The sequence below is a fragment of the Eleutherodactylus coqui genome, chromosome 12, assembly GCF_035609145.1.
Source record: "Eleutherodactylus coqui strain aEleCoq1 chromosome 12, aEleCoq1.hap1, whole genome shotgun sequence".
Taxonomy (NCBI): Eukaryota; Metazoa; Chordata; class Amphibia; order Anura; family Eleutherodactylidae; genus Eleutherodactylus; species Eleutherodactylus coqui.
In genome coordinates, this window is record NC_089848.1 from 4517975 (window position 1) to 4545917 (window position 27943).

Consider the following 27943-nt stretch of genomic DNA (forward strand, 5'->3'; position numbering starts at 1 on the left):
AGGTGGGTACTCACCACACGTAGCGCACAGCGCACAAATCTCAGGTGACCGCGTCTACACACGTAGCGCACAGCGCACAAATCTCAGGTGGCCGCGTCTCCACACGTAGCGCACAGCGCACAAATCTCAGGGGACCGCGTCTCCACACGTAGCGCACAAATCTCAGGTGGGTACTCACCACACGTAGCGCACAGCGCATAAATCTCAGGTGACCGCGTCTCCACACGTAGCGCACAAATCTCAGGTGACCGCGTCTCCACACGTAGCGCACAAATCTCAGGTGGCCGCGTCTCCACACGTAGCGCACAAATCTCAGGTGGCCGCGTCTCCACACGTAGCGCACAAATCTCAGGTGGCCGCGTCTCCACATGTAGCGCACAGCGCACAAATCTCAGGTGGCTGCGTCTCCACACGTAGCGCACAGCGCACAAATCTCAGGTGGCCGCGTCTCCACACGTAGCGCACAGCGCACAAATTTCAGGTGACCGCATCTCCACACGTAGCGCACAAATCTCAGGTGGCCGCGTCTCCACACGTAGCGCACAAATCTCAGGTGGCCGCGTCTCCACACGTAGCGCACAAATCTCAGGTGGCCGCGTCTCCACACGTAGCGCACAGCGCACAAATCTCAGGTGACCGCGTCTCCACACGTAGCGCACAGCGCACAAATCTCAGGTGACCGCATTTCCACACGTAGCGCACAAATCTCAGGTGGCCGCGTCTCCACACGTAGCGCACAGCGCACAAATCTCAGGTGGCCGCGTCTCCACACGTAGCGCACAGCGCACAAATCTCAGGTGGCCGCGTCTCCACACGTAGCGCACAAATCTCAGTTGGCCGCGTCTCCACACGTAGCGCACAGCGCACAAATCTCAGGCGGGTACTCACCACACGTAGCGCACAGCGCACAAATCTCAGGTGGGTACTAATCACACGTAGCGCACAAATCTCAGGTGGCCGCGTCTCCACACGTAGCGCACAGCGCACAAATCTCAGGTGGGTATTCACCACACGTAGCGCACAAATCTCAGGTGGGTACTCACCACACGTAGCGCACAAATCTCAGGTGGCCGCGTCTCCACACGTAGCGCACAAATCTCAGGTGGCCGCGTCTCCACACGTAGCGCACAGCGCACAAATCTCAGGTGGCCGCGTCTCCACACGTAGCGCACAAATCTCAGGTGGGTATTCACCACACGTAGCGCACAAATCTCAGGTGGGTATTCACCACACGTAGCGCACAAATCTCAGGTGGGTACTCACCACACGTAGCGCACAAATCTCAGGTGGCCGCGTCTCCACACGTAGTGCACAAATCTCAGGTGGGTACTCACCACACGTAGCGCACAGCGCACAAATCTCAGGTGGGTACTCACCACACGTAGCGCACAGCGCACAAATCTCAGGTGGCCGCGTCTCCACACGTAGCGCACAGCGCACAAATCTCAGGTGGCCGCGTCTCCACACGTAGCGCACAAATCTCAGGTGGCCGCGTCTCCACACGTAGCGCACAAATCTCAGGTGGGTATTCACCACACGTAGCGCACGAATCTCAGGTGGCCGCGTCTCCACACGTAGCGCACAGCGCACAAATCTCAGGTGGGTACTCACCACACGTAGCGCACGAATCTCAGGTGGGTATTCACCACACGTAGCGCACAAATCTTACTCTCTCACGTTGTAAGTTGCAAAAAAAAAAAAAAAAGGCTCCAACCATCAGCTTCCTCTGTAGATGAAATAGTGCTCGGAATCCGCGGGCAAATTGAGCGGTTCGGTGACGTCACAGGTCATGTGACGCGCGGGCTCAACGCTGAGTCCGTGGTGCCGATTCCAGCCAGCTGATTGGCTGAATCGGCCGCGCCGGAGAACTACGGCTGAAGTGGGTAATATGCTCTCCTGTCACCTGCTTTTGTATTTGTGCTTCAAGAAAATGGCGGCTGTCGCCCTCGGATCCGCGGCTCACCTCCGGCTGCCGTTGCCTGGAAACACGTTTGTGTATTGTTTCAGTTTGTCGGAGTTCTTCAACGATCAGCGCTCGGCAAACAGGTACCGGAGAGCGGGGGACGGAGAGGGAAGACAGGTACCGGAGAGGGGGGGACGGGGGTCACAGGTACCAGGGGAAGGAGGGGGAGGACAGGTAGCGGGGCGGGGGGCAGGACATGTAACGGAAAGCGGTTGACAGGGAGGACAGGTACCGGAGAGGGGGGACAGGGGGGCACAGGTACCAGGGGAAGGAGGGGGAGGACAGGTAGCGGGGCGGGGGGACAGGACATGTAACGGAAAGCGGTTGACCGGGGGGACAGGGGGGCACAGGTACCAGGGGAAGGAGGGGGAGGACAGGTAGCAGGGCGGGGGGCAGGACATGTAACGGAAAGCGGTTGACTGGGGGGACAGGTACCGGAGAGGGGGGGACGGGTATCAGGGGGAGGAGGGGAGGAGAGGACGACATACTGGACAGCAGGGGACGGAGAGGAGGGGACAGGGGGCACAGGGGAAGGAGGGGAAAGACAGGTACCCAGGCAAGGGGGGGGAAGGGGGACAGGTACCAGAGAGCAGGGGGGGGGGGGGGGGGGACAGGTACCAGAGAGCAGGGGATGGGGGGGGGGCAGGTAACAAAGAGCGGGGGTTGGGGGGGACAGGTACCAGAGAGGGGGTTTAGGTACCGGAGAGCGGGAGACGGGTATCGGGGAGAGGACAGGTACCGTAAAGCGGGGGTTCAGTGGTCAATAACACGGGCGATAAAATGGTGTGAGTGTTGTGCGTTGCAAGGTGTCAGCGGGCGCTATGTACCTGCGAGTCTCCCGCAGCACGTGGATGGAGGGGACCTGTGCGATGCCAGTCACGCCTGGGAATTGCCACCCTTGTAGACGCACCTGAATGAGTATGATCTTCATATAGCGGCCGCTCTGGGCTGCCGGCTCTTCACGCCTGCTTCCGTGGCCGCTGGGCGGATCTCGGCCATATAAATACATCGCCTGTTCACATCCGCACGTCTCACGCTCTTCTGTAGGTCTTCATGCGCACAAATACCCTTCATATGTGCGCAAACATAAAAGTGCGCAGAACGGCTCATTGATTTGCTGCACGAAAGGACGCGGTGAACATGCAGGTTTCTTGCGTGGTGCCTACAAATTTGCGCCGGCCCATTAACTTGAATGGCCTACTGCGGTGTAAAAAAGGATACACGGTGTATAAAACTGCAGTGTATAATAGGACATACGGAGTATAATAGTGCAGTGTATAATAAGACATACGGTGTATAATACTGCGGTGTATAATAGGACACACGGTGTATAATACTGCAGTGTATGATAGGACACACGGTGTATAATACTGCAGTGTATGATAGGACACACGGTGTATAATACTGCAGTGTATGATAGGACACACGGTGTATAATACTGCAGTGTATAATAGGACATACGGTGTATAATACTGCAGTGTATGATAGGACACACGGTGTATAATACTGCGGTGTATGATAAGACATACGGTGTATAATGCTGCAGTGTATAATAGGGCACACGGTGTATAAAACTGCGGTGTATAATAAGACATACGGTGTATAATAGTGCGGTGTATAATAAGACATACGGTGTATAATAGTGCAGTGTATGATAGGACACATGGTGTATAATACTGCAGTGTATGATAGGGCACACGGTGTATAATACTGCAGTGTATAATAGGAAACACGGTGTATAATACTGCAGTGTATGATAGGACACACGGTGTATAATACTGCAGTGTATGATAGGACACACGGTGTATAATACTGCAGTGTATGATAGGACACACGGTGTATAATACTGCAGTGTATGATAGGGCACACGGTGTATAATACTGCAGTGTATGATAGGGCACACGGTGTATAATACTGCAGTGTATAATAGGACACACGGTGTATAATGCTGCAGTGCATGATAGGACACACGGTGTATAATACTGCAGTGTATGATAGGACACACGGTGCATAATACTGCAGTGTATGATAGGACATACGGTGTATAATACTGCAGTGTATGATAGGGCGTACGGTGTATAATACTGCAGTGTATGATAGGGCACACGGTGTATAATACTGCAGTGTATGATAGGACACACGGTGTATAATACTGCAGTGTATGATAGGGCACACGGTGTATAATACTGCAGTGTATGATAGGGCACACGGTGTATAATACTGCAGTGTATGATAGGGCACACGGTGTATAATACTGCAGTGTATAATAGGACACACGGTGTATAATACCGCAGTGTATGATAGGACATACGGTGTATAATACTGCGGTGTAAAAAAGGACACACGGTGTATAATACTGCAGTGTATGATAGGACGCACGGTGTATAATACTGCAGTGTATGATAGGGCGCACGGTGTATAATACTGCAGTGTATGATAGGGCGCACGGTGTATAATACTGCAGTGTATGATAGGACGCACGGTGTATAATACTGCAGTGTATGATAGGACGCACGGTGTATAATACTGCAGTGTATGATAGGACGCACGGTGTATAATACTGCAGTGTATGATAGGGCGCACGGTGTATAATACTGCAGTGTATGATAGGGCGCACGGTGTATAATACTGCAGTGTATGATAGGGCGCACGGTGTATAATACTGCAGTGTATGATAGGGCGCACGGTGTATAATACTGCAGTGTATGATAGGACACACGGTGTATAATACTGCAGTGTATGATAGGACACACGGTGTATAATACTGCAGTGTATGATAGGACACACGGTGTATTTGCTCACACAACTGAACATCAGGTGATACGCAGAGCGAATAGCCCTGCAGAGGCTGAGGACCCTTCAGTCAGCTGACTGTCTGGGGTCTCGGGCAGCAGACATTGGTGGCCTACCCTGAGGATACGCCAGCAGCTAATGGCTGAGCACGGGACAAAACAAGACTGCATGCCTGATTTTGACACCTGGAACACAGCTGTGCGGCTCTTGTGGCCCCGGCACCTGCCAAGGACGTCCACCAGAAGTCAGGTGACCACTGCGACCATAGCGTCACTGGCCCAAACTTCTGGCATCATGGTGCGCAGGATATGAGTGCTGATCCCAGGATGATCTTTCACTGGACATCCATGCCGGACGCTGGGGCCACAGGAGCCAATCAGCTGTGTCCCAGGGCCAGAGACGGGTGAGGGCTCTCTGTTTTACCTATATGTCCAGCTGGTTGACATGTTTTGGAATGACAGAACCCTGTAAAATGTTCATTCTGTGCTGATTTCAATGTATTTCTTGCAATTTGCTAAACTTTACTATTGTTTCTATGCTTGATATGAAAGGCTGTTCCTGCAGCTGCCTTGAGGGGTGGGGATACTCTGCTGGCCGAAAAAGATGGGGGACGGGGATACTCTGCTGGCAGAAAAAGATGGGGGACGGGGATACTCTGCTGGCAGAAAAAGATGGGGGACGGGGATACTCTGCTGGCAGAAAAAGATGGGGGACGGGGATACTCTGCTGGCAGAAAAAGATGGGGGATGGGGATACTCTGCTGGCAGAAAAAGATGGGGGACGGGGATACTCTGCTGGCAGAAAAAGATGGGGGACGGGGATACTCTGCTGGCAGAAAAAGATGGGGGACGGGGATACTCTGCTGGCAGAAAAAGATGGGGGACGGGGATACTCTGCTGGCAGAAAAAGATGGGGGACGGGGATACTCTGCTGGCAGAAAAAGATGGGGGACGGGGATACTCTGCTGGCAGAAAAAGATGGGGGACGGGAATACTCTGCTGGCAGAAAAAGATGGGGGACGGGGATACTCTGCTGGCAGAAAAAGATGGGGGACGGGGATACTCTGCTGGCAGAAAAAGATGGGGGACGGGGATACTCTGCTGGCAGAAAAAGATGGGGGACGGGAATACTCTGCTGGCAGAAAAAGATGGGGGACGGGAATACTCTGCTGGCAGAAAAAGATGTGGGGGCGGGGATACTCTGCTGGCAGAAAAAGATGTGGGGGCGGGGATACTCTGCTGGCAGAAAAAGATGTGGGGGCAGGGATACTCTGTCTGCGGAAGAAAGATGTGGGGGCGGGTATACTCTGCCTGCGGAAGAAAGATGAGGGGGCGGGGATACTCTGCCGGCGGAAGAAAGCTGTGGGATTGGGAATGCGCCGCCGGCGGAAGAAAGCTGTGGGATTGGGAATGCGCCGCCGGCGGAAGAAAGCTGTGGGATTGGGAATGCGCCGCCGGCGGAAGAAAGATGTAGGGGTGGGAATACTCTGCCGGCGGAAGAAAGATACTCTGCCGGCGGAAGAAAGCTGTGGGATTGGGAATGCGCCGCCGGCGGAAGAAAGCTGTGGGATTGGGAATGCGCCGCCGGCGGAAGAAAGCTGTGGGATTGGGAATGCGCCGCCGGCGGAAGAAAGATGTTGGGGCGGGGATACTCTGCCGGCGGAAGAAAGATGTTGGGGCGGGGATACTCTGCCGGCGGAAGAAAGATGTGGGATTGGGAACACTCTGCAGGCGGAAAAAAGATGTGGGGGCGGGGATACTCTGCCGGTGGAAGAAAGATGTGGGGGCGGGGATACTCTGCCGGTGGAAGAAAGATGTGGGATTGGGAACACGCTGCAGGCGGAAAAAAGATGTGGGGGCGGGGATACTCTGCCGGTGGAAGAAAGATGTGGGGGCGGGGATACTCTGCCGGCGGAAGAAAGATGTGGGGGCGGGGATACTCTGCCGGCGGAAGAAAGATGTGGGGGCGGGGATACTCTGCCGGCGGAAGAAAGATGTGGGGGCGGGGATACTCTGCCGGCGGAAGAAAGATGTGGGGGCGGGGATGCTCTGCCGGCGGAAGAAAGAATTCCTGTTACTAGAAGATTGAGTCACTTTGCTAATAACTGCTTCCAGCCAAGGCTGCATGTCCGAGTGTCTCTGACCGCTTTCATCATTATCTGCCATCTCGTACATCTCGACACCCCAGACCTGATTGCTGTCAGTTAACGAGGGTCCCAAATCGGGGCTCCTTATTACTGCTGTAGAATATATGGCTCTATTTTGGCAAGATGCGTTGTGCTCAGCAAGCAGCACAAAGAACAACCTGCAAGTAGCGGTGGCGCTGGGCGCACACGGGGGATGCTCCCGGGGACACACGGGGGATGCTCCCGGGGACACACGGGGGGATGCTCCCGGGGACACACGGGGGGATGCTCCCGGGGACACACGGGGGGATGCTCCCGGGGACACACGGGGGGATGCTCCCGGGGACACACGGGGGGATGCTCCCGGGGACACACGGGGGGATGCTCCCGGGGACACACGGGGGGATGCTCCCGGGGACACACGGGGGGATGCTCCCGGGGACACACGGGCGATGTTCCCGGGGATACACGGGCGATGCTCTGGAGATACATGGGCGATGCTCCCGGGGACACACGGGCGATGCTCCGGGTACGCCGTTTACAAGCTCAGGCTCCCCAGTGCTCTACTTGTTGTAGGCATATCATTGATTATAGCTAAATGACATCTGCACCCGTAAACGAGGTGCGTGACACGATAGGGGGATTCAGTCTAAACTTAAACTTGTCAATCACTTTTCTTATCCCCTCTTCATGGAAACCGATGTATAGAGCGTGTGAGTGCCAAGCTAGATGGCCAGCTGCAGTAAAGTTACACAAGGAAGGTCCTCTTAAGGGTGCATTCACACGGGTGACAGCGGGTCGAGCCTGGCATTCATGCACTTTTCCATGGATTATTCTCATGGGAGACTCGCACGAAAATAGGACCTGCTGCAATTATTTCCATCTTCAAACATTGCTGTGAGAAAATTCGCCCATGTAAATAACTTATTGCAGCATCTTGCAGTGCACAGAACTCACGTTTTTCTCATCCGCGTGAAAACGCCCTTAAAGCGAATCTCCAGTGAGGAGCTCAGAATTGCTGTGCTAGTCTGTACCTACAGGGAATAATTACCTGCTTGCTTACATCTCCTTGGCTGCTACTGAGCTGTGATCTGTGACTTCAGTGCCTAATCTGAAGTAGTCTGGGACACACCCCCTGCCTAATCATTGGTTCAGGCAGACAGAGGGTGTGTTTCAGATTACTTCTGATTAGGCACAACTGTATCCTAAGAGAGCTGGGCTACTGCAAAAAGACAACCATGTGATCCTCTGCTGCAGGTACTGGATTGTATATCCATTCTAAGCTCTACAAAGATTATATTAGGAATATAAAGCGACCCTCCAGAAACAAAGATGGCCGAACCGCTTCTCTGACTTCCTGCTGCACACTGTGTATTACTATACATCATTAGTCTAAGACATGACACCTGCTGTGATTGGCCAGTGCTGCCCACATGACCAGTGCCGGCCAGTCAGAGCAGCCTGCAGTGTCTTAGTCTACCAATACACAGTGTGCATCAGGTAGTCAGAGAAGCGGTTCGGCCATCTTTGTTTCACCAGAAACGGAGGGTCGCTTTAAAGACGTTTTCTTACTGTACACATTAAGGGGCTTTCCAAAGATTTAAACTTCTTCCATCTCCCCAGGATAGAGGATGAGTGTTGGATCAGTGGGGGTCCGACTGCTGGAACCCCAACAGATAATGGAAAAGTTGTTGTGTCCTAAGTATGAATGGAAAGGGTTAAGTTTAAATCTTGGGGTAACTCATTTAAAGGAGTCATCCCAGGTGATAAGACTGTGACCAAGGAGGGAAGAGGTCTCACTACTGATAATGGAAGCGGAGCTCCCGTGGGCCCCCCCCTCTCACTGCAGTGAGGATGGACATGTAGGGGGCAGCAGTCTAGTATGGGTGGGGCTGCTCCATTCATTTCAATGGGGCTGATGGAGGTGGCTGAGTACAAGTGCTTGGCTATATCCATCATCCATGTAGAAGTCAATGGAGCAGCTCTACACATACAGGGTGCAGGGAGGAGGAGAAGTTGGAGCCCCATTCTCATGATCAGCGGCGCCACCTCCCACCGCCATCAGAGGTCCTGGGGGTTATGCGACGCAGAGAAGAGCCAAGGCTGTTCTCCTGATCCGCATTCTGATAAGGTTGTTATTTTGCTGTAATTCCCAGGGGAAGACGACAATGCGGCAACAAAGTAAAGAACCTTCGGGCCCCCCCAACAGACACGCTACCTGCGGTAAGTGACAAGGACTGGCGGGGGTTTAAAGCCAACAGATGACACTTGGGAATAAGCAGGGTTTTTGCAGTGAAGGCGTCATGTAAGTTACGCCGGCGCTTGTGCCTTTGCGTCTGCTGGCATAGATCTGACTGGTGCAGCAAGAGATGCGCCTCCTAGTAAGGGTGGACACCCGCTTGCGATTTTTATTTATTTATTTATTTTTTTTTCCCTGCGATGCGACAGCGATGATTATGAAACCAATGATTTTCAATGGTCTTATGCTCATTTGCGATGTTTCAGCAGAGCCTCGCATTGCAGAGAAGAAATCTGCGATATGGCTCAGTGTTTTCAATGGGGCCAGCGGCAGCAGCGCTAGCCCCATCAAAAACATAGGGAGAATAGAGCGGACTTCTGCCACAGCTGTGGCAGCAGGAGTTTCCTTCATCTCTGCGGGGACCGTGGGGATGAAGGAATCCTCTGCCGCAGCTGTGGCAGAAGTCCAGAATGCTATCCCATTGGCTGAGTGCGCAGCCACAATAGCTAAGCGCTGCCTGTAATTGGCTGAACACTCAGCCAATCAGCACAGCCCTGTTAGGAGGCGGGGATTTTTAATTCCCCGCCTGCTGAAAGTGCGGGGAGCCAGCCGGAGGACGCGGCGGAGAGGTGAGTAAGGATTTTTTTGTTTGTTTGTTTGTTTTGCTCACCAGCTAGGAATGATTTTCAGGTAAGGGCTTATATTTTAAGCCCTTCCCCGAAAATCATGCTGCGGGGTTGCCACAAAACCACTGCTTTCAATGGGGCCGGCAGCAGCGACGACCCCATTGAAAGCAATGGGATAGCATCCTGGACTTCTGTGACAGCTGTGGCAGAGGATTCCTTCATCCCCATGATCCCCGCAGAGATGAAGGAAACTCCTGTTGCCACAGCTGTGTCAGAAGTCCGCGATTTACTCCATGTTTTCAATGGGGTTAGTGCTGCTGCCGGCCCCATTGAAAACACTGGTGATATCGCAGCGGTTTTTTGGCGATGCAAGGTGAGTGTTTTTACTCGCTTTCGCAGCACAGGAAATAAAACGCCAGTGGGTGTGAGCCCTAAACTGAATGCGTCCCGCTCAGCATGAGATGAAGACTGGCGTCTGAAATGGCGGTCTTGAAGACTTCCACCCCCAGTCTATACTGCCATCTCTAAGCTCTCGCCGTGGGGATTAGATGTGTAATCCATGGCAACTAGGCAGATAACCAAGCATTATGTGCTGGAGCGTTACAGCCCCAGGTATGTTCCTGGCCTTATGTAAATGGCTGCGGCTGGCCTGGATTACTGGATATTATGGGCAAGAATGGTGTTATTTGGGCAAAAAAAGAATCGTCTTCTAAAATCTCGTACAACTCCTTAAAGGGAACCTGTCACCTTAAACATGGTGTCTGAGCCCGCAGGCAGTGTGTAACACAGCCGGAGGAGCTGAGCAGACGGGCCAAAAAGATTTGATAGAACTTGTATTTTTTTTAATTGGATCATTTTTATTGAAGTTATTATTTTAAATACAATCCCCCTTATCTTCTATACATTTCTACATGCTCATCCTGAGCTCAGAGGCCCAGTGGGTAGTACAATCCGTGATTGACAGCTAACTCCATATGTACAGTCATTCACAGATAGTTGTCAATCACTGATAGCTCCGCCCACTGGACCTCTGAGCGCCGAATACGCAGTGACGTAAATGAATAAAATCCAAGTTATACCAAAACTATTTCTATCAATCTGCTCTATAACACGGTTTGGACAGCACGATCGTGTCAGGATCCCTTTAAACCAGATATATAGGGTAATTCAAAAGTTTGGGCTACCTGGAATGTCTTCTGAACACTGGGATACAAGTAGGAAACTTTGTAGTGCACTTAGATGGGTGGTGCCCATCAGCTATCTTGGTGGCAGCCATCTTTGATCCAACCCAAGAAACTAAAATGGAAAAGGGGCCACAGGATATGATTTAAGGGTAGAATTTCATCAACCAGGACTTGTTTGCGTTGCTCAGAAGCTCTTCTATGCAAAGAAACAGTGTAGAGTCGTGGTAACTGTTTGCACATGCGTTCCAGAGGTCCCGGCCACCCAGCAGATTGAAGTGCGCGAGCATCGGCCATCTCCACTCCGTAGCCGAGGTAGTCGGTTTGCCTAGTAACGAGCATTTAGTAACTTCAATGAAAACTTTTTAGCTTTTCAAGAAAATGGGTCATTTTTGAAACACACATTCGATTGGTGAGAACATTATTTCACATTTGCAGAATGGCGTTCCTGGAATGGGAATATGCCTCTAATGGTAGAAAGGCATTGGAAATTGATGGGTGCAGTCATTCTGGTTTTTCAATACCTGCAACCAGTTTCCAGCTATGGCTGGTGTCATGTTGAGTATTAACACATTTGTTGTCCTGAGTTCTGTGGTTTGGAAACCACTAATCACATGTCTGTTCAGGTACCAGAAGATGTCATGAACAATCCAGAAGGGAGATCATCCTGATGGTCGGTAACGGAAGTGCATGCGAGTTGGCCGGGGCTTTCGATTAAACACCCAGGAAGAAGCCAGTTAGTCTACGAACTGTCAGGAAACTGATTGACCGTCAGGGACACTAGTCGTGTCCGGGGCAAACCGAGAAGATTAACAAAAAAGTTTACCTGTGATTAAACAAAACCGAAATTGCAAATCGTGCGTCTTATATTGTTGACACATTTGTAATTCCCACTGACCATTCCAAGATCTGTCAGGTTGGTCTTCACACAACCTTCCCTTGTATGGGAGCCTCTAGTATGTATTGAGGATCCTTATGACAGCTGGCTGACTGACCCCATGCTCCGCTGCCTGTCTCCTGGTGTTATTCTGTGGACTTTTGGTAAAAACGGCTAGCCCTGATGTTGACACTTGGGGATGGGAAGCGCAGCTCGGACCACCAGCTCTCCATTTGTCCCAGACACTTCTGAATCAGTTTCTGACCGTTTCCGCACTCTCTGGCTTCTTCCTGGGTGTTCTTGTTTGAAGGCCTCAGACAGTTCTGTCCTGGATTGTTTACAGCATCTTCTGGTACCTGAAAAGACACGTGATTAGTGTTTTTCATACGACAACTTTATTAATTCTCAACATGACTTCATACACAACTTGAAAATGATTGCAGATATTGAAAAAGTGACTGCACCTATCAATGTCTGATGGAATTCTACCCTTCAATCATATCCCATGACCCCTTTTCCATTGACGTTGCTTGGGTTGAATCCAAGATGGCTGACTGGCAGCACCATAGTGCTAGAGAGCTCCTCCCCACCCATCTATGTGTCCTCCAAAGTTTCCTACTTATATCTCTTTTTGTTCAGAAGATAAACCGGTTGGCCCTGACTTTTGAATCACCCTGTAGATATTGGTAGTTAGAGGAGCTTCTCTAAGAATAAGTTAAATATCGATCTAACCATCCAACCATAGTATTTACATAGTGTAATGCCCCTTTAGTCATGTGTGCAGCGGAGCCATTAGTCCCATCGGCTGCCTGGATTGTTTTGCTGTAAACAGATGAGGATCTCCTCCGGAGACGCCCCGCTCGGGGAATACGAGGACTCTCTGGCCGCTGCTCCGTAACGTGGGATTTCAACCTCTTCAGCTAAATATAGTAATATTTATTCTGCATCGCCATTTCCACTTATTCCTAGGCATGTTATATTTTGCTTATTTCCTTGGCGTTATTCTGCACCTTAAAGGGGGGGGGGGGTTATATTGGGAAAATAACATTTGTTATGATTACAGAATGTAAAAAAATGTGCTGTACTTTCTGGCATTGACCCCGGGGACCCGTCTCCTGTTGAACTCTATGCTATACTGTTATTCCTAAAAGAGGAACACATTGACAACGGGGTGTTCCCATTTGAAGTGCCGACAGTAGCAGACTGTGTAGGGACACTCCCCATTGGCAAGGAGAATTGTAACAGCTAGTTTGCAATGTGTTCTTCAGTTTTCAGGAGGAGTAACAGAGGAACCGCATGATAGAAAGTTGTAAGTAAAGATGCTTTAGAATTGTTCTATCATGGGAATGCAATAACTTACTAAAGCAAACATGTTGGAGATGGTGACGGGTTAAACAGAAGAAGCTTTATTTCTACCCTGGGGAGCATCGGGTTGTCATATATTACTTCTGCATTACAGATTGGTTTTACCATGCACCCTTGAAGCAAACTAAGACGACAACCAAGAGTGACCTTCCTCCCACCTCCCAAATCCCAGGACTCAGTGACCTTGCAGAGCCACATAACGAGTTAAAGAACGAAAGCCGCAAACAATGGGTCAAAGAAACGGACTCGGAGTATGTGAAGCTGGCCAAACAAGGAGGCCGCCCAGGTAATCCATCATCTGCTAGAAGCAGTCCAGGACACCCCACAAGGGCGGATATGATAAGCGGGGCCCGCACCTGTACTGCTTGTCAGTTAGTGTATCACTCTGTAGTGTCGGATTTATGTTGCCGCTGTATGGGAAAGGTTCATATTATTTCATCTGTAATCGCCTTTCTATTTCCAGGTTGTGTATAGAGATAGAGGGGGGATTTATCCTGTGTGGTAGTTTTGAAGTCTGTTTTGCTAGAGGCGGTGTTGCTGGTACTTGTGACAAGTATATCAAAATGTGACAAATTTATCAACATTGTGTCACATCTTTAGATGCATCTAGAGGTGTTTCTGCAATGTTTATGCTGTTCATCTGCTGGAGTGAAAATCTGCAAAAATGTAGCAACATTTAAAAACGTGTTGATAAATATCTCCAAATCCGAGCCAAGCAGCAAGCCACGCCCACTTTACACTTCTCTTTTAAAAACTGAAGTTCATGGTGCAAACGGTTAATAAATGTGTCCCAAGAGTATAATGTGCCAGAAAAAAATGCAAATGCAAGCCCAATTTAAAAAAAATGTTGGGGCACAGTGTAAAATGTAAAGACATGTAAAGAAAAAAGAATGCAATGATTTTGAAATGTCATATAACTATATTTTATTCACAATGGAGCATATGAGAAGGTGAAAGAGAGACAAAGAAACTAAATTAAAAATTGGTGGCTGCAACACATCTCACAAAAGTATAGATGGGGTTAACAAAAGGCTTGGAACATAAGTGGCACTAATAAAAGACAGCTGGAGGGTCAATCTGCCAGGTCACATGACTGTATAAAAAGCATGTCCGAGAGGCCGAGTCTCTCAGAAACAAAGAGGGTCAGAGGTTACCAATCGGTGAAAAACTGCAACTAAAGGTTGTGAAGACTTCGACTATCCCACCATATATAGTATATAATATCACCAGGAGATTCAGGGAATCTAGAGAAATTCATGTGCACAACGGACAATGTCGCCAGTCAGTACTGGAAGTGGGAGATCTACGGGCAGCCCTGCATTATAAACAGGCATGATTCTGTAATGTAATCCCCGCATGGGCTCAGGAATACTTCCAGAAATCACTGACCGTGAACACAGTTCGCCATGCAATCCACAAACGCAAGGTAAGGCTGCATCATGCAAACAAGAAGCCATATATCAAACCTAATCCAGAAACGTCAGCGTCTTCCAAGGGCCAAAGCTTATTTATAATGGACTAAGGCAAAATGGAAAACTGTTCTGTGGTCAGCTGAATCAAAATGTAAACTTCTTTTTCTGGAAACCACGGACACGGTGTCCCGCGGACTCAAGAGAGGGACCATCCAGCTTGCTATCAGCACACAGTCCTGTATGATGGTATGGGCAGCTTACACATCCTGACAGGCACTATCAATGCTGACAGCATATTGAGGTTGTAGAACAACATCTCAGGGAAGTCCTTACATATTATAGTAAGACCATGCTAAACCACATACTGCATCCATCACAACAGCATGGCTTCACAGGAGAAGAGTCCGCGGTGAACCGGCCGCCTGCAGTCCAGACCTTCCACCATATACTGCATCCATCACAACAGCTACACAGGAGAAGAGTCCAGGGTAAACAGGCTGCCTGCAGTCCGGACCTTCTACCATATACTGCATCTATCAGAATAGCATGGCTTCACAGGAGAAAAATCCGGGGTGAACCGGCCGCCTGCAGTCCAGACTTTTCACCATTCACTGCATCTATCACAACAGCTTCACAGAAGAATAGTTTGGGGTGAACCATCTGCCTGCAGTCCAGACCTTCCACCATATACTATATCCCTCACAACAATATGGCTTCACAGGAGAAGAGTCCAGGGTGAACCGGCCGCCTGCAGTCCAGACCTTCCACCATACACTGCATCTATCACAACAGCTTCACAGAAGAATAGTTTGGGGTGAACCGGCCACCTGCAGTCCGGACCTTCTACCATATACTGCATCCATCAGAATAGCATGGCTCCACAGGAGAAGAGTTCGTGGTGAACCAGCCGCCTGCAGTCCAGACCTTCCACCGCATACTACATCCATCACAACAGCTTCACAGGAGAAGAGTCTGGGGTGAATTGGCCACCTGCAGTCCAGACCATCCACCATATACTACATCCATCACAACAGCTTCACAGGAGAAGAGTCTGGGGTGAACCGGCTGCCTGCAGTCCGGACCTTCCACCATATACTACATCCATCATAACAGCATGGCTTCACAGGAGAAGAGTTTGGGGTGAACCGGCTGCCTGCAGTCCAGACCATCCACCATATACTACATCCATTACAACAGCTACACAGGAGAAGAGTCCGGGGTGAACCAGGCGCCTGCAGTCCGGACCTTCCACCATATACTACATCCATCATAACAGCATGGCTTCACAGGAGAAGAGTCCGAGGTGAACCGGCCACCTGCAGTCCGGACCTTCTACCATATACTGCATCCATCAGAATAGCATGGCTCCACAGGAGAAGAGTTCGGGGTGAACCAGCCGCCTGCAGTCCAGCCCTTCCACCACATACTACATCCATCACAACAGCTTCACAGGAGAAGAGTCCGGAGTGAACCGTCTGCCTGCAGTCCAGACCTTCCACCATATACTACATTCATCATAACAGCATGGCTTCACAGGAGAAGAGTCCGGGGTGAACCGTCCGCCTGCAGTCCAGACCTTTCACCAATAGAAAACACTTGGCACATAGTGGTACTAAAGATTCGGCAAGGACGACTGAGGAGCGCTGAGCTGATAGAATCCTACATCGGACAAGAATGGGACAACATTCTATCCCACAACTCCAGCAATTGACTGTTGTAAACCAAGAGGGGATGCCGCACAACGGCCGACATGGGCCCGCCCCAATTTTTGTGAGATGTGTTGTTGCCAACAATTTTTAAATGAGTTACTTGTTTTGATTGACATCCGTTCTAAGTTATAAAGTTAGTAATATGTGGTTAGATGAGATCTCCAAATCATTGTAGCCTTTTTTTCTTTACATTTATCTGCAATTTTACACAGCGGCCCAGGTTTTTTTTGGAAATGGTAAATGTAAGCCATCTGACCCACAACTACAACATACAACCCCATTTCACTTTTATCTCTTGTCATCTCTGATTAAGCACTGATTAGCCCGCATGTTCCTCCTACTCGTTCACATCTGGTAGCACTTCTTCTGAAATCTAGGTTGTATCATTTAAGCCCAGAGGTCTCCTCTGTCCCGGTCCATCTAAGTGCAGCTCTTAGGGGACAGCAGAATTATGTGAGCTGAAGGTAATTAGCAAAACCCTTAATCATCTTCTGCTTCATCACTCTGAAAACAAAAACCGTGCGTTCTCAATGGCTTGCCTAGCCCTGAAACTACTTCACTTCTCCCAAGCCCCTTCACTCTTTACTCTCCACCTCTTCTTACCGGCTCATCTGTCTTCCTCTCTGGAGCTTTTTCTATACATTAACATGAGCCTGCAGTTTTGGAACCGGAAGGGTCGGGTGGTACATTGTATCCCGAAACTGGAGAATCGCTTTATAGCCTTCAAACGAACTGCGGCATGTAAAGGGTTAAGCAGCGGGGATTGGAGGTTTCTCTTTGAGCAGGTCGCAGGCAGTTAAAAGAAAATGAAGCTACTTAACGGTTGCCGTCAATAGATGTGTGGGTGGTCGTAAAGGGGTTAAGTAAAAGTATAACATCTGCAGGAAGCATAAGACGTAAAGCGAATATTCTTATTCTGCTGCAATAATTTGTATTTTCAGACCTGCTGAAGCATATGGATCCGGCTCCGAAGAAAGCCCAGCCGATGTCGTACGCTCCTCCGGACTGGTACAGCCACGAGGCCACCACCACACCAGCAGAATCGGCCGTGTAAGTGCTTCCTACATTGCCGTGGTCCAGTATGCAGAAGTCACACCTGTTGGTGATCAACAATAAGCTCTGATGATGGCTGCGTGTGGTCTAACTATACCGAAGGGGACGGATCGCCTCTATGGCTTTATACTGATTGAAACCTGATAGTTAAAAAAAAATGTCTATTTTATTAATCAGTCTTTATTTTCTGATTGTAGATTTTTTAAATTCTGCTGTCCGTGCGCGACCACGGGGGCGGCCGACCTGTCCGTGCGCGACCGCGGGGGCGGCCGACCTGTCCGTGCGCGGCCGCGGGGGCGGCCGACCTGTCCGTGCGCGGCCGCGGGGGCGGCCGACCTGTCCGTGCGCGGCCGCGGGGGCGGCCGACCTGTCCGTGCGCGACCACGGGGGGCGGCCGACCTGTCCGTGCGCGACCACGGGGGGCGGCCGACCTGTCCGTGCGCGACCACGGGGGGCGGCCGACCTGTCCGTGCGCGACCACGGGGGGCGGCCGACCTGTCCGTGCGCGACCACGGGGGGCGGCCGACCTGTCCGTGCGCGACCACGGGGGGCGGCCGACCTGTCCGTGCGCGACCACGGGGGGCGGCCGACCTGTCCGTGCGCGACCACGGGGGGCGGCCGACCTGTCCGTGCGCGACCACGGGGGGCGGCCGACCTGTCCGTGCGCGACCACGGGGGGCGGCCGACCTGTCCGTGCGCGACCACGGGGGGCGGCCGACCTGTCCGTGCGCGACCACGGGGGCGGCCGACCTGTCCGTGCGCGACCACGGGGGGCGGCCGACCTGTCCGTGCGCGACCACGGGGGGCGGCCGACCTGTCCGTGCGCGACCACGGGGGGCGGCCGACCTGTCCGTGCGCGACCACGGGGGGCGGCCGACCTGTCCGTGCGCGACCACGGGGGGCGGCCGACCTGTCCGTGCGCGACCACGGGGGGCGGCCGACCTGTCCGTGCGCGACCACGGGGGGCGGCCGACCTGTCCGTGCGCGACCACGGGGGGCGGCCGACCTGTCCGTGCGCGACCACGGGGGGCGGCCGACCTGTCCGTGCGCGACCACGGGGGGCGGCCGACCTGTCCGTGCGCGACCACGGGGGGCGGCCGACCTGTCCGTGCGCGACCACGGGGGGCGGCCGACCTGTCCGTGCGCGACCACGGGGGGCGGCCGACCTGTCCGTGCGCGACCACGGGGGGCGGCCGACCTGTCCGTGCGCGACCACGGGGGCGGCCGACCTGTCCGTGCGCGACCCGGGTGGAGGGTGGGCATCTTGTCTGAGCTGGGATATTTTTATAGCCGAAATCATGGGCTGTTCACACACAATGGACGGGGGAGGGGGAGGGATGTGTATAGGGAGGGGGAGGAGGTGAGCTGTGACATCACCTATTGTGAATGGTAGCTCCTGAGTTATTTACGTATAGGTGTCACCTCTCACTGTAATCCATGATAATGAGAAAATTGCTGAAAAGTTTTCTCTACAGGACAGGAAAGCTCAGACTATTATTAGGCCTAGTGGTCGGTGGGAAAACTGCAGGATTTTAAGATTTTTTAACTATGCATAGTGACATCAAAAATGTAAAAAAACAAATTACTGAAAGTTCTTAAAAATAGAATGAAATGCTTGACTGCTTGTGTGTCAGTAAGGGGGGAGCTGGAGTCTCATCCCAAAACGAGGAACAATGTGGTTCAAGCTGTGTCGGTTTTACTGGGTTGACAACGTGAGGTTTCAGTCCATACAGACATTTTATCAAACACTAGCAGCAAAAAGCAAAACAGAAGATCAGAAAACAAAATAAATGAAGATAATACACAATATAATATAAACCACCAAATGCCGGGTAGTAATAATAAAATCTATTTACGTAACGCCAAGATGTTCTGCAGCGCTCAGCGGTTACAATGGTGGAGCACATAATAATAGGACAACATTGTAAAGAGCGTCTACAATATAGAAGGGGCGCGAGATAATGTCAGACGCACAAGAATACAAATGTTTACCTGGTATCCTCGTAGGAGCACAGAACACAATCACCCTGAGCAGAGACCAATCCATCAGGGAGTAAATAGCAGAGCAACAAACCATTAGAAGGGAATGCAATACAGTGAATATAAAAGTCTGCACACCCGGTAAGATGCATCATTTTACATTTCTGTCCGTGTGACCCGCTAGCTGTACAAATCCATTGAAAGACAAACTGGAATCATTTAGGGTGGAAGAAGAACAAAACTAAAATGTGATTGCATAACTATACACACCCTAAAACTAGTGTTGGTGCCCCCTTTGGCTTTATGGCCACATTCAGTCTTTTGGGTAGTTGTCTATCAACGTGGCACATCTTGACTTGGCAGTCTTTACCCACTCATCCTTGCAAAAACTCTCCAAATCTGTCAGATGGCGAGGACATCTTGTGTGTAGCGCCCTCTTCAGGCCACCCACGGATCTTCAATGGGATTCGATCTGTAACTTAATCTGAAATCATTTATGTTTGTCAGATTTTTTTTTTTAACATGACCAAACCTGGCATTATACCGGGGTGTGAAGACGTCTTACATCCACTGCACATGGCAATGAACACGGCGATCCCGTCCCCCACCGATCCTGCCGATACAGAAGAAGCCCCGAAGAATAGTTAGAGGTGCTAGGAGAGTGACATCAGTGGGGAGGTACGCAGAAGCATTCAGCACTACGGCTGCCGTAGATGCTGTTATTACATCGGGCTTCACAGGAGTCTGTAGCTTTAAAGGGGTTGCCCCGTGAAAGCAAGTGGGGTTATACACTTCTGTATGGCCATATTAATGCACTTTGTAATATACATCGTGCATTAAATATTGGCCATACAGAAGTTATACACTTACCCCCTCTGGTGTTGGCATCCCCGCATGCGCAGAAGACCAGTGCGGCGCGAGCGCGCCGGAGCGGCCCCATTCAACAGAACAGAAGAGCGGACTGCGCAAGCGCGTCTAATGGAAGGAGAAGAAAGCTTCGGTCGGCGCCATGCAGACTTGGACGCCAGCACCGGAGGGGGTAAGTGTGTAACTTCTGTAGGTCTGGTGGTAGAGATCTGGCTGCCGTGGATGAGGTTTGGTGGTAGAGATCTGGCTGCCGTGGATGAGGTCTGGTGGTAGAGATCTGGCTGCCGTGGATGAGGTCTGGTGGTAGAGATCTGGCTGCCGTGGATAAGGTCTGGTGGTAGAGATCTGGCTGCCGTGGATGAGGTCTGGTGGTAGAGATCTGGCTGCCGTGGATGAGGTCTGGTGGTAGAGATCTGGCTGCCGTGGATGAGGTCTGGTGGTAGAGATCTGGCTGCCGTGGATGAGGTCTGGTGGTAGAGATCTGGCTGCCGTGGATGAGGTCTGGTGGTAGAGATCTGGCTGCCGTGGATGAGGTCTGGTGGTAGAGATCTGGCTGCCGTGGATGAGGTCTGGTGGTAGAGATCTGGCTGCCGTGGATGAGGTCTGGTGGTAGAGATCTGGCTGCCGTGGATGAGGTCTGGTGGTAGGGATCTGGCTGCCGTGGATGAGATCTGGTGGTAGAGATCTGTTTGCCGTGGATGAGGTCTGGTGGTAGAGATCTGGCTGCCGTAGATGAGTTCTGGTGGTAGAGATCTGGCTGCCGTAGATGAGTTCTGGTGGTAGAGATCTGGCTGCCGTAGATGAGGTCTGGTGGTAGAGATCTGGCTGCCGTGGATGAGGTCTAGTGGTAGAGATCTGGCTGCCGCGGATGACGTCAATGGTAGAGATCTGGCTGCCGTGGATGACGTCTGGAGGTAGAGATCTGGCTGCCGTGAATGACGTCTGGTGGTAGAGATCTGGCTGCCGTGGATGAGATCTGGTGGTAGAGATCTGTTTGCCGTGGATGAGGTCTGGTGGTAGATATCTGTCTGCGGTGGATGAGGTCTGGTGGTAGGGATCTGTCTGCCGTGGATGAGGTTTGGTGGTAGATATCTGGCTGCCGTGGATGAGGTCTGGTGGTAGAGATCTGGCTGCCGTGGATGACGTCTGGAGGTAGAGATCTGGCTGCCGTGGATGACGTCTGGTGGTAGAGATCTGGCTGCCGTGGATGACGTCTGGTGGTAGAGATCTGGCTGCCGTGGATGACGTCTGGTGGTAGAGATCTGGCTGCCGTGGATGATGTCTGGTGGTAGAGATCTGGCTGCCGTGGATGACGTCTGGTGGTAGAGATCTGGCTGCCGTGGATGACGTCTGGTGGTAGAGATCTGGCTGCCGTGGATGACGTCTGGTGGTAGATACCTGGCTGCCGTGGATGACGTCTGGTGGTAGATACCTGGCTGCCGTGGATGACGTCTGGTGGTAGATACCTGGATGACGTCTGGTGGTAGATACCTGGATGACGTCTGGTGGTAGATACCTGGCTGCCGTGGATGACGTCTGGTGGTAGATACCTGGCTGCCGTGGATGACGTCTGGTGGTAGATACCTGGCTGCCGTGGATGACGTCTGGTGGTAGATACCTGGCTGCCGTGGATGACGTCTGGTGGTAGATACCTGGCTGCCGTGGATGACGTCTGGTGGTAGATACCCAGCTAAGAAGTTTGTTTCTCTTCTGACCAACTTCCAGTAATTCTAAGTACGGAGTATGCCATTGATGTAGCAGGTGCAGATAGGGCAGATCACTTGCCTATGATGCTAGCAGTCTGGATTCAATTTCATCCCCAGGCTGGATTTTTTTAAGGAGTGTTCTCATCTTAAAACTTAGTGGGTGAGATGAGAAACCCGCAGCTGTTCCTGACCACGGCGTTGGAAACGGCAGCAGCCTTACGCCATTTTTGTGATTCCCATTGGAGTAAATGGGAGTACAGCATCTTCCTTCCTTCCTTCCTTCCTTCCTTCCTTCCTTCCTTCCTTCCTTCCTTCCTTCCTTCCTTCCTTCCTTCCTTCCTTCCTTCCTTCCTTCCTTCCTTCCTTCCTTCCTTCCTTCCTTCCTTCCTTCCTTCCTTCCTTCCTTCCTTCCTTCCTTCCTTCCTTCCTTCCTTCCTTCCTTCCTTCCTTCCTTCCTTCCTTCCTTTTCAGAATAAGTTGTTTGCATACATGAGGAATAATACTGGCCATTATATAACTTGTACCTTGCATTTTTTAGCAGCTTTCCTCCTGTAGTTTCAATTTCTGATTGTTTTCCCTGAGCTGGTGAGTGTACACGAGCTGCTCTGATGTCTCCCATACTCAGCACACATAGAGATCCTTCTCGCCTATCTCTTCATAGCACACCCTCAGCAGCATGGAGGACATTACACAGCAGTACTGAGCAATGGAGCTGTGTGTCCAGCACTGTAGTAACTTACTAAGAAGCTGCAGCTGTGTCTCTCTGCCACTTCCTTCAGCAGCCTCTCTGCTTCCTTTCCTTGCTCTCCATAAACTTCTAGCGGCTGCAGCTGTAACCTCATCTCTCAGTCTATGGACTTCTGTGTATGGATTTTTTATGGTGAATGATCATTGCAAAGGGGGTGGGGAGAAGTGGCTAGCAAGTGGAGAAAGAGGCCTTTACATAACCAAGTGTATCATCTTCGCGTTTACTACTGATGTATGAAACAAGTGATGTAAATTGTATCCGTTCTGCTTCACCTTGTCAGCGCCCCTTTAAGAAACGTTCCGGACTACATGATCCATGAGGAGTTTAGTGAGGAGAGCAACGACCAGAAATATGAGTTGAGAAGAGGCCCGTTTGATTTTGACCAGAAAACAATTTGGCAGCGTGATCAGGAGGAAAACGAGAAGGAGAATCACTGTGACATAAAGGTAATGGATCGGGTAGCTTTATGTCATTTCGTGACTATTGACGTGGGGTCTGCAATGTGTTCCCCTGGAGGTGATGCTGGAGGCAGTTAGGCTCCGCAAAGCAAGTTCCAAGAATACTTTGTCCACGTTCTGTTCTTGGCACCACAGGAAATAACTGCACATTGCTGCCAATACGACAGCACTCTGCGCTCTGAAGCTGTACTGCACAGCCGTTTGCTCTTTCCACTCCTGCTGCCGTGCACATGATACTGGCACTAGTGGGAGCTTTCCTCAATTTGTGCTGCCCCTTCCTGCTTTTGGACCAGCAACCAGGGAGAATTACCTGAAGGACTGCTCTGTGCACGAACAGTATGATGTGTGGGGTGGGGTGGGCAGGGCAAGAAGGCCGTGGGAGGCAGCTGCAGCCTGGAGTTGCAGAGCGCTGACGGGATCAGACTAAGGGTGTTGGCTGTATAGACCGCTCTATTTCTCTTGACATATCCACCTCCTTGTCTGGAGTGAGGGATTTCTTAAACCCCATTCACTAACGTTGTACAGTACTTAGTTGTTGAACTTTGGTGCAGGTTCCGCATCTCGTGCACAGAGTGTGGAACCGGCCTTTCATGTGAACAGCCTAATTCAATGTAGGGCTCGGGTCCAGCAAATAGTGTATAGGGGTTGTCCCACAAAACTAAGTGATTCCTTATCCACAGGATGGCAGATGTGTGGTTTGTGCGTGGGGGTCTGAATGCTGGGACCCTCACAGATGCTGAGAATGGGGGTCTCAAAGATCTGCCCCATTAATGCAGTGGCGGTCAAGCATGCTCACTGCCGCTCCATTAATTGCAATTAGACTTCCAGAGATGCCCTAATGCTTGAACTCCGCTATCCTCGGCAGTCCTATTAAAGTGAGTGGCACAGCAATGCTCATGCTCAACAGCCCCTCCATTCATGCGGAGACCTTCGGAACTCCCGATCTCAGAATCTGTGAGGGTCTCGGCAGTCAGACCCCCCCACAATTAGCTAGTTATCCCTTCTACTGTATATAGGGACTACTTTGTTTTGTGGTACAACCCCTTTAGGTAAAACATGACTGGCCAACTTACCAGCTGCTGGCTGTACTGCAGACACCGATGAATGTAAGGAGAGACTAGCAGTCACCAGTTAAACTCCAGCGCTCTCTTTCTGGAGGTCTTTTTATATATTAAACTCTGCCACTTTTCCATTGCAGTAGTGCTGATGCACCTCTCACCTCTCCTACTGCATGTTACCGTAGACTATCCGGCTATACCGAAAGTAAGACTAAATGAGGCCCCAATAGGCACGGTCCTGTTCCCTAGTGGGACAAAAATGTGCCGCTCAAAAGGTTTTGAGTAATAATCTGCACCAATGGTGCCGATTGGGACCGGATTTTGCTGCAGGATTTTCGGCTACATGTGAAGATGCCTTTGGTGTTCTCGGCATCCGTGTGCCATCACTGCCACCCCAAGACCTGCCCTAGGCACAACACATTACTCCAGCTTCGTCTACGCACGCCGCATGCTGTTGGTTCCCAGGAAGGCCCATTGTGCTACAGAGAGTCCATAGCGGCTCTTACAGCGTTCACTGGATGCCTGGCAGAACCAACCTCTGATGTCAACACAACATTTACTAAGGCCTCCTCGGGGCTCTCGGCAGATTGTTGTATTTCTGTTGTAAGACGCTTGCAGGATGTATCATGTCCCAATCGGATGCATGCGGTGTCCAACGATTGCAGAGCCGTCATCAGCATCTGTAGACAACAATCTGAGTTCACCATAGGAAGTAGGTTTGAAAACAGGAAGACTACAAATCATACGGCCGCACTCAAGTCCAAATGTGGCAAAGTGAAAACTTTACTGTGGGATTCATGCAGTGACGGTAAATAGATACTAACGGGATTCGCTCTTCTGGGAGGCCGTAGGGACATCGCCCGGCATCTGTTTGCTTTCAGGATGCAGAATACGGGGATTTTCATACATTTTTAATATCACATTTATTACACATACGTCTACAAATATCCTCCTTCCTTCCTAACAGCCAAAAATGCAGCACACTATATGTCGCTTTGTTAAGAGGGCCACTTTGGTGCTTTTTTCAAGCATTTTTTTTATTTTAGCCAAAATTAGCGTTGGATTTACAAAAAATAAGTCTTTCTTTCATCCAAGACCCAATGATGATGAAAGCCTAAAGGGGCACTTACTTTTCAGACATCTGCTCATCTACTAGCCTGTGTTCATCTCATCATTTCTGTAATATACTTGCATAAAAAATTGTGTTCCTTTACCTCTGTAAATCACATTTGTAGTGGCTTCCATTAGGGTTCACCCTTCCAGCTCCTCTGCGATTCACTTTGTCATTATGTACAGAGCTTTTGTAGTTAGTTGGACCCAGGGTCGTTCTCTTAGCAATAGGAGGAGCAGCTGTCTCCACAGGGGCACTCCCATGCAATCAGAGGCTGCAGGCTGACAGATCTACAGACACTGTGATAACAATCTCCACAATCATAGAGGTTGGAAGGGACCTCCAGGGTCATCGGGTCAAACCCCCTGCTCAATACAGGATCATTAAATCATCCCAGACAGATGTCTGTCTAGCCTCTGAAGACTTCCATTGAAGGAGAACTCCCCACCTCCCGTGCCAACCTGTTCCACTCATTGATCCCCCTCACCGTCTAATGTCTAATCTGTGTCTCCTCCCTTTTTGTTTCATCCCATTGCCTCTAGTCTTTCCTTGTGCAGATGAGAATAGGGCTGATCCCTCTGCACTGTGACAGCCCCTCAGATATTTGTAGGCAGCTATTAGGTCTCCTCTCAGCCTTCTCTTCTGCAAGCTAAACATTCCCAGATCCTTTAACCGTTCCTCATAGGACATGATTTGCCAACCGCTCATCATACTAGTAACTCTTCTCCAGTTTGTCTATGTCTTTTTTAAAGTCGGGTGCCCAGAACTAGACCCAGTATTCCAGAGGAGGTCTGACTAAGAAAGAGTAGAGGGGGATAATGACCTCACGTGATCTAGACTCTATGCTTCTCTTAATACATCCCAGAATTGTGTTTGCCTTTTTGGCTGCTGCATCACATTATTGACTCATGTTCAGTCTATGATTTATTAGTATACCCAAGTCTTTTTCACATGTGCTGCAGCTTAGCCCAATTCCTGTCATTCTGTATATGCTTTTTTCATTTTTCTTGCACAGATGTAGGACTTTGCATTTCTCCCTCTTACATACCATTTTGTTGGTTGCCACCCACTCTTCAAGTTTGTCTAGATCTTTTTGAATACTCCTTCTTCTCTTCGCTAATATTGGCTATCCCTCCTAGCTTTGTGTCGTTGGCAAATTTGACCATTTTCCTCTCAATTCCCTCATCTTTATCATGTATAAAAATGTTGACCAACACTGGGCCTAGGACAGAGCCTTGTGGTCCCCACTTGATACATTCTTCCACTTGGATGTGCAGCCATTTATGACCACTCTTTGAGTACGATCACTCAGCCAGTTGTGAATCCACCTAACAGTCGCCTTGTCAATCCCATATCTGGTCATTTTTTCAATAAGTATGGTGTGAGATACTTTGTCAAATGCTTTACTAATGTCACAATACACTATATCCACCGCATTTTGCTGATCAACCCAGTCAGTGATACTATCATAGAAGGAAATTAGATTCATCTGGCATGACTTGTTTGTTACATACCCATGCTGGCTCTGGTTAATTACTCCATATTTATCCAAGTACTTGCATACATGCTGTTTAATAATTTGTTCAAAGATCTATCCCAGTCTAGAAGTCAGGCTCACAGGCCTGTAGTTTCCTGGATCCACCTTCTTCCCTTTTTTGAAGATAGGGACAACGTTTGCTTTCTGATACAAAATAGGACCTTAAACGTTCAGCCTTCTCAACATCATTTTTTAGGAATACACCATTTTTATCCTGGGGGAAAGGGGTGCTGGTGTGTGTGTGTATGCACATTATATTGAATTTACTCATCATTTGGCCAGAATGCCTGAGTCATCCTGGGAAAGCAGAGGTGTAGGCATTCATTGGACCACAGACTGCACAATGCAGCATGGGAAGCCAGGGCAAGGAAATACAGGACAGTGAACTACTGGCAAAATGCTAGGGTTGCTACATGCCCCTTTGCTGAAAATAGGATGCAAACAGTAGAACAGAAAAATGGGGAAAGCCAAGACATGAAACAGGGAGCAATTGAGCAGCTAAAGTGAAGCTGCTTTACTTTAAAAAACTTGTTGAAAACTCAGGTGCGCTTCAAAAGTGCTATATAAGTAAAGCAAGCTGTTGTCCAAACCAAGGCATTAAGTATTGAGATTATATTACAAAAGTTCTTATGCCAGATACAACACAAACCTTAATAGTGACGGCCAACCTGGCCACTTCATATAGCACTCATGTGTGGCATTTAAAATGCAATGATTGAGTGATGAGCGATGAGCGATGAGCGATGCGGATTCAGCTTTGGGCTACTTTGCAGTTAATATTAACAAATGTAATAGAAAAAATAAAATCTAACAAGGAAAGAGAACCTCCTGTCCAAAACTCCCCGTCCCCCTCGTGTGCTCCCACCTCAGAGCTCTGCAGCCAAGTATCTCCCTGACAGCTGGACTAGAAATGCTGGGGAGAAGGAATAATTGGAACTTGTACTGAGAGGAGGCGCTAATGCTGGATGTCTCTGTGTGCGCAGGTCCAGCAGCGCCACCTGCAGGTGATTTTAATCTGTCGCTAAGATAATTGGGCAATTTTACATAAAAAAGGAGACAAAAGGACAGCAGAACATTTAAACATGGCGTTTAGTGCACATTATACTATGACAGGCACGTGGGCTTACGTGTCCCA

General features: G+C 50.3%; 1 protein-coding gene across 2 annotated transcripts in view; it reads left to right on the forward strand.

The window, feature by feature from the left end:
- Window positions 1–1914: 1914 nt before the first annotated feature.
- C12H7orf57 (chromosome 12 C7orf57 homolog) overlaps window positions 1915–27943 on the forward strand; it is a 37076-nt gene continuing 11047 nt past the window's right edge. The window contains exons 1-5 of one of the 2 annotated variants that reach the window (XM_066585638.1): window positions 1915–2046; window positions 9038–9104; window positions 13264–13455; window positions 17232–17340; window positions 22925–23090. In XM_066585638.1, the coding sequence (XP_066441735.1) occupies window positions 9050–9104; window positions 13264–13455; window positions 17232–17340; window positions 22925–23090 (522 nt within the window). In that variant the 5' untranslated portion in view covers window positions 1915–2046; window positions 9038–9049. Of the gene's footprint in view, window positions 2081–9037; window positions 9105–13263; window positions 13456–17231; window positions 17341–22924; window positions 23091–27943 lie in introns of both variants that reach the window. The other variant, XM_066585637.1, reaches the window with a different exon arrangement.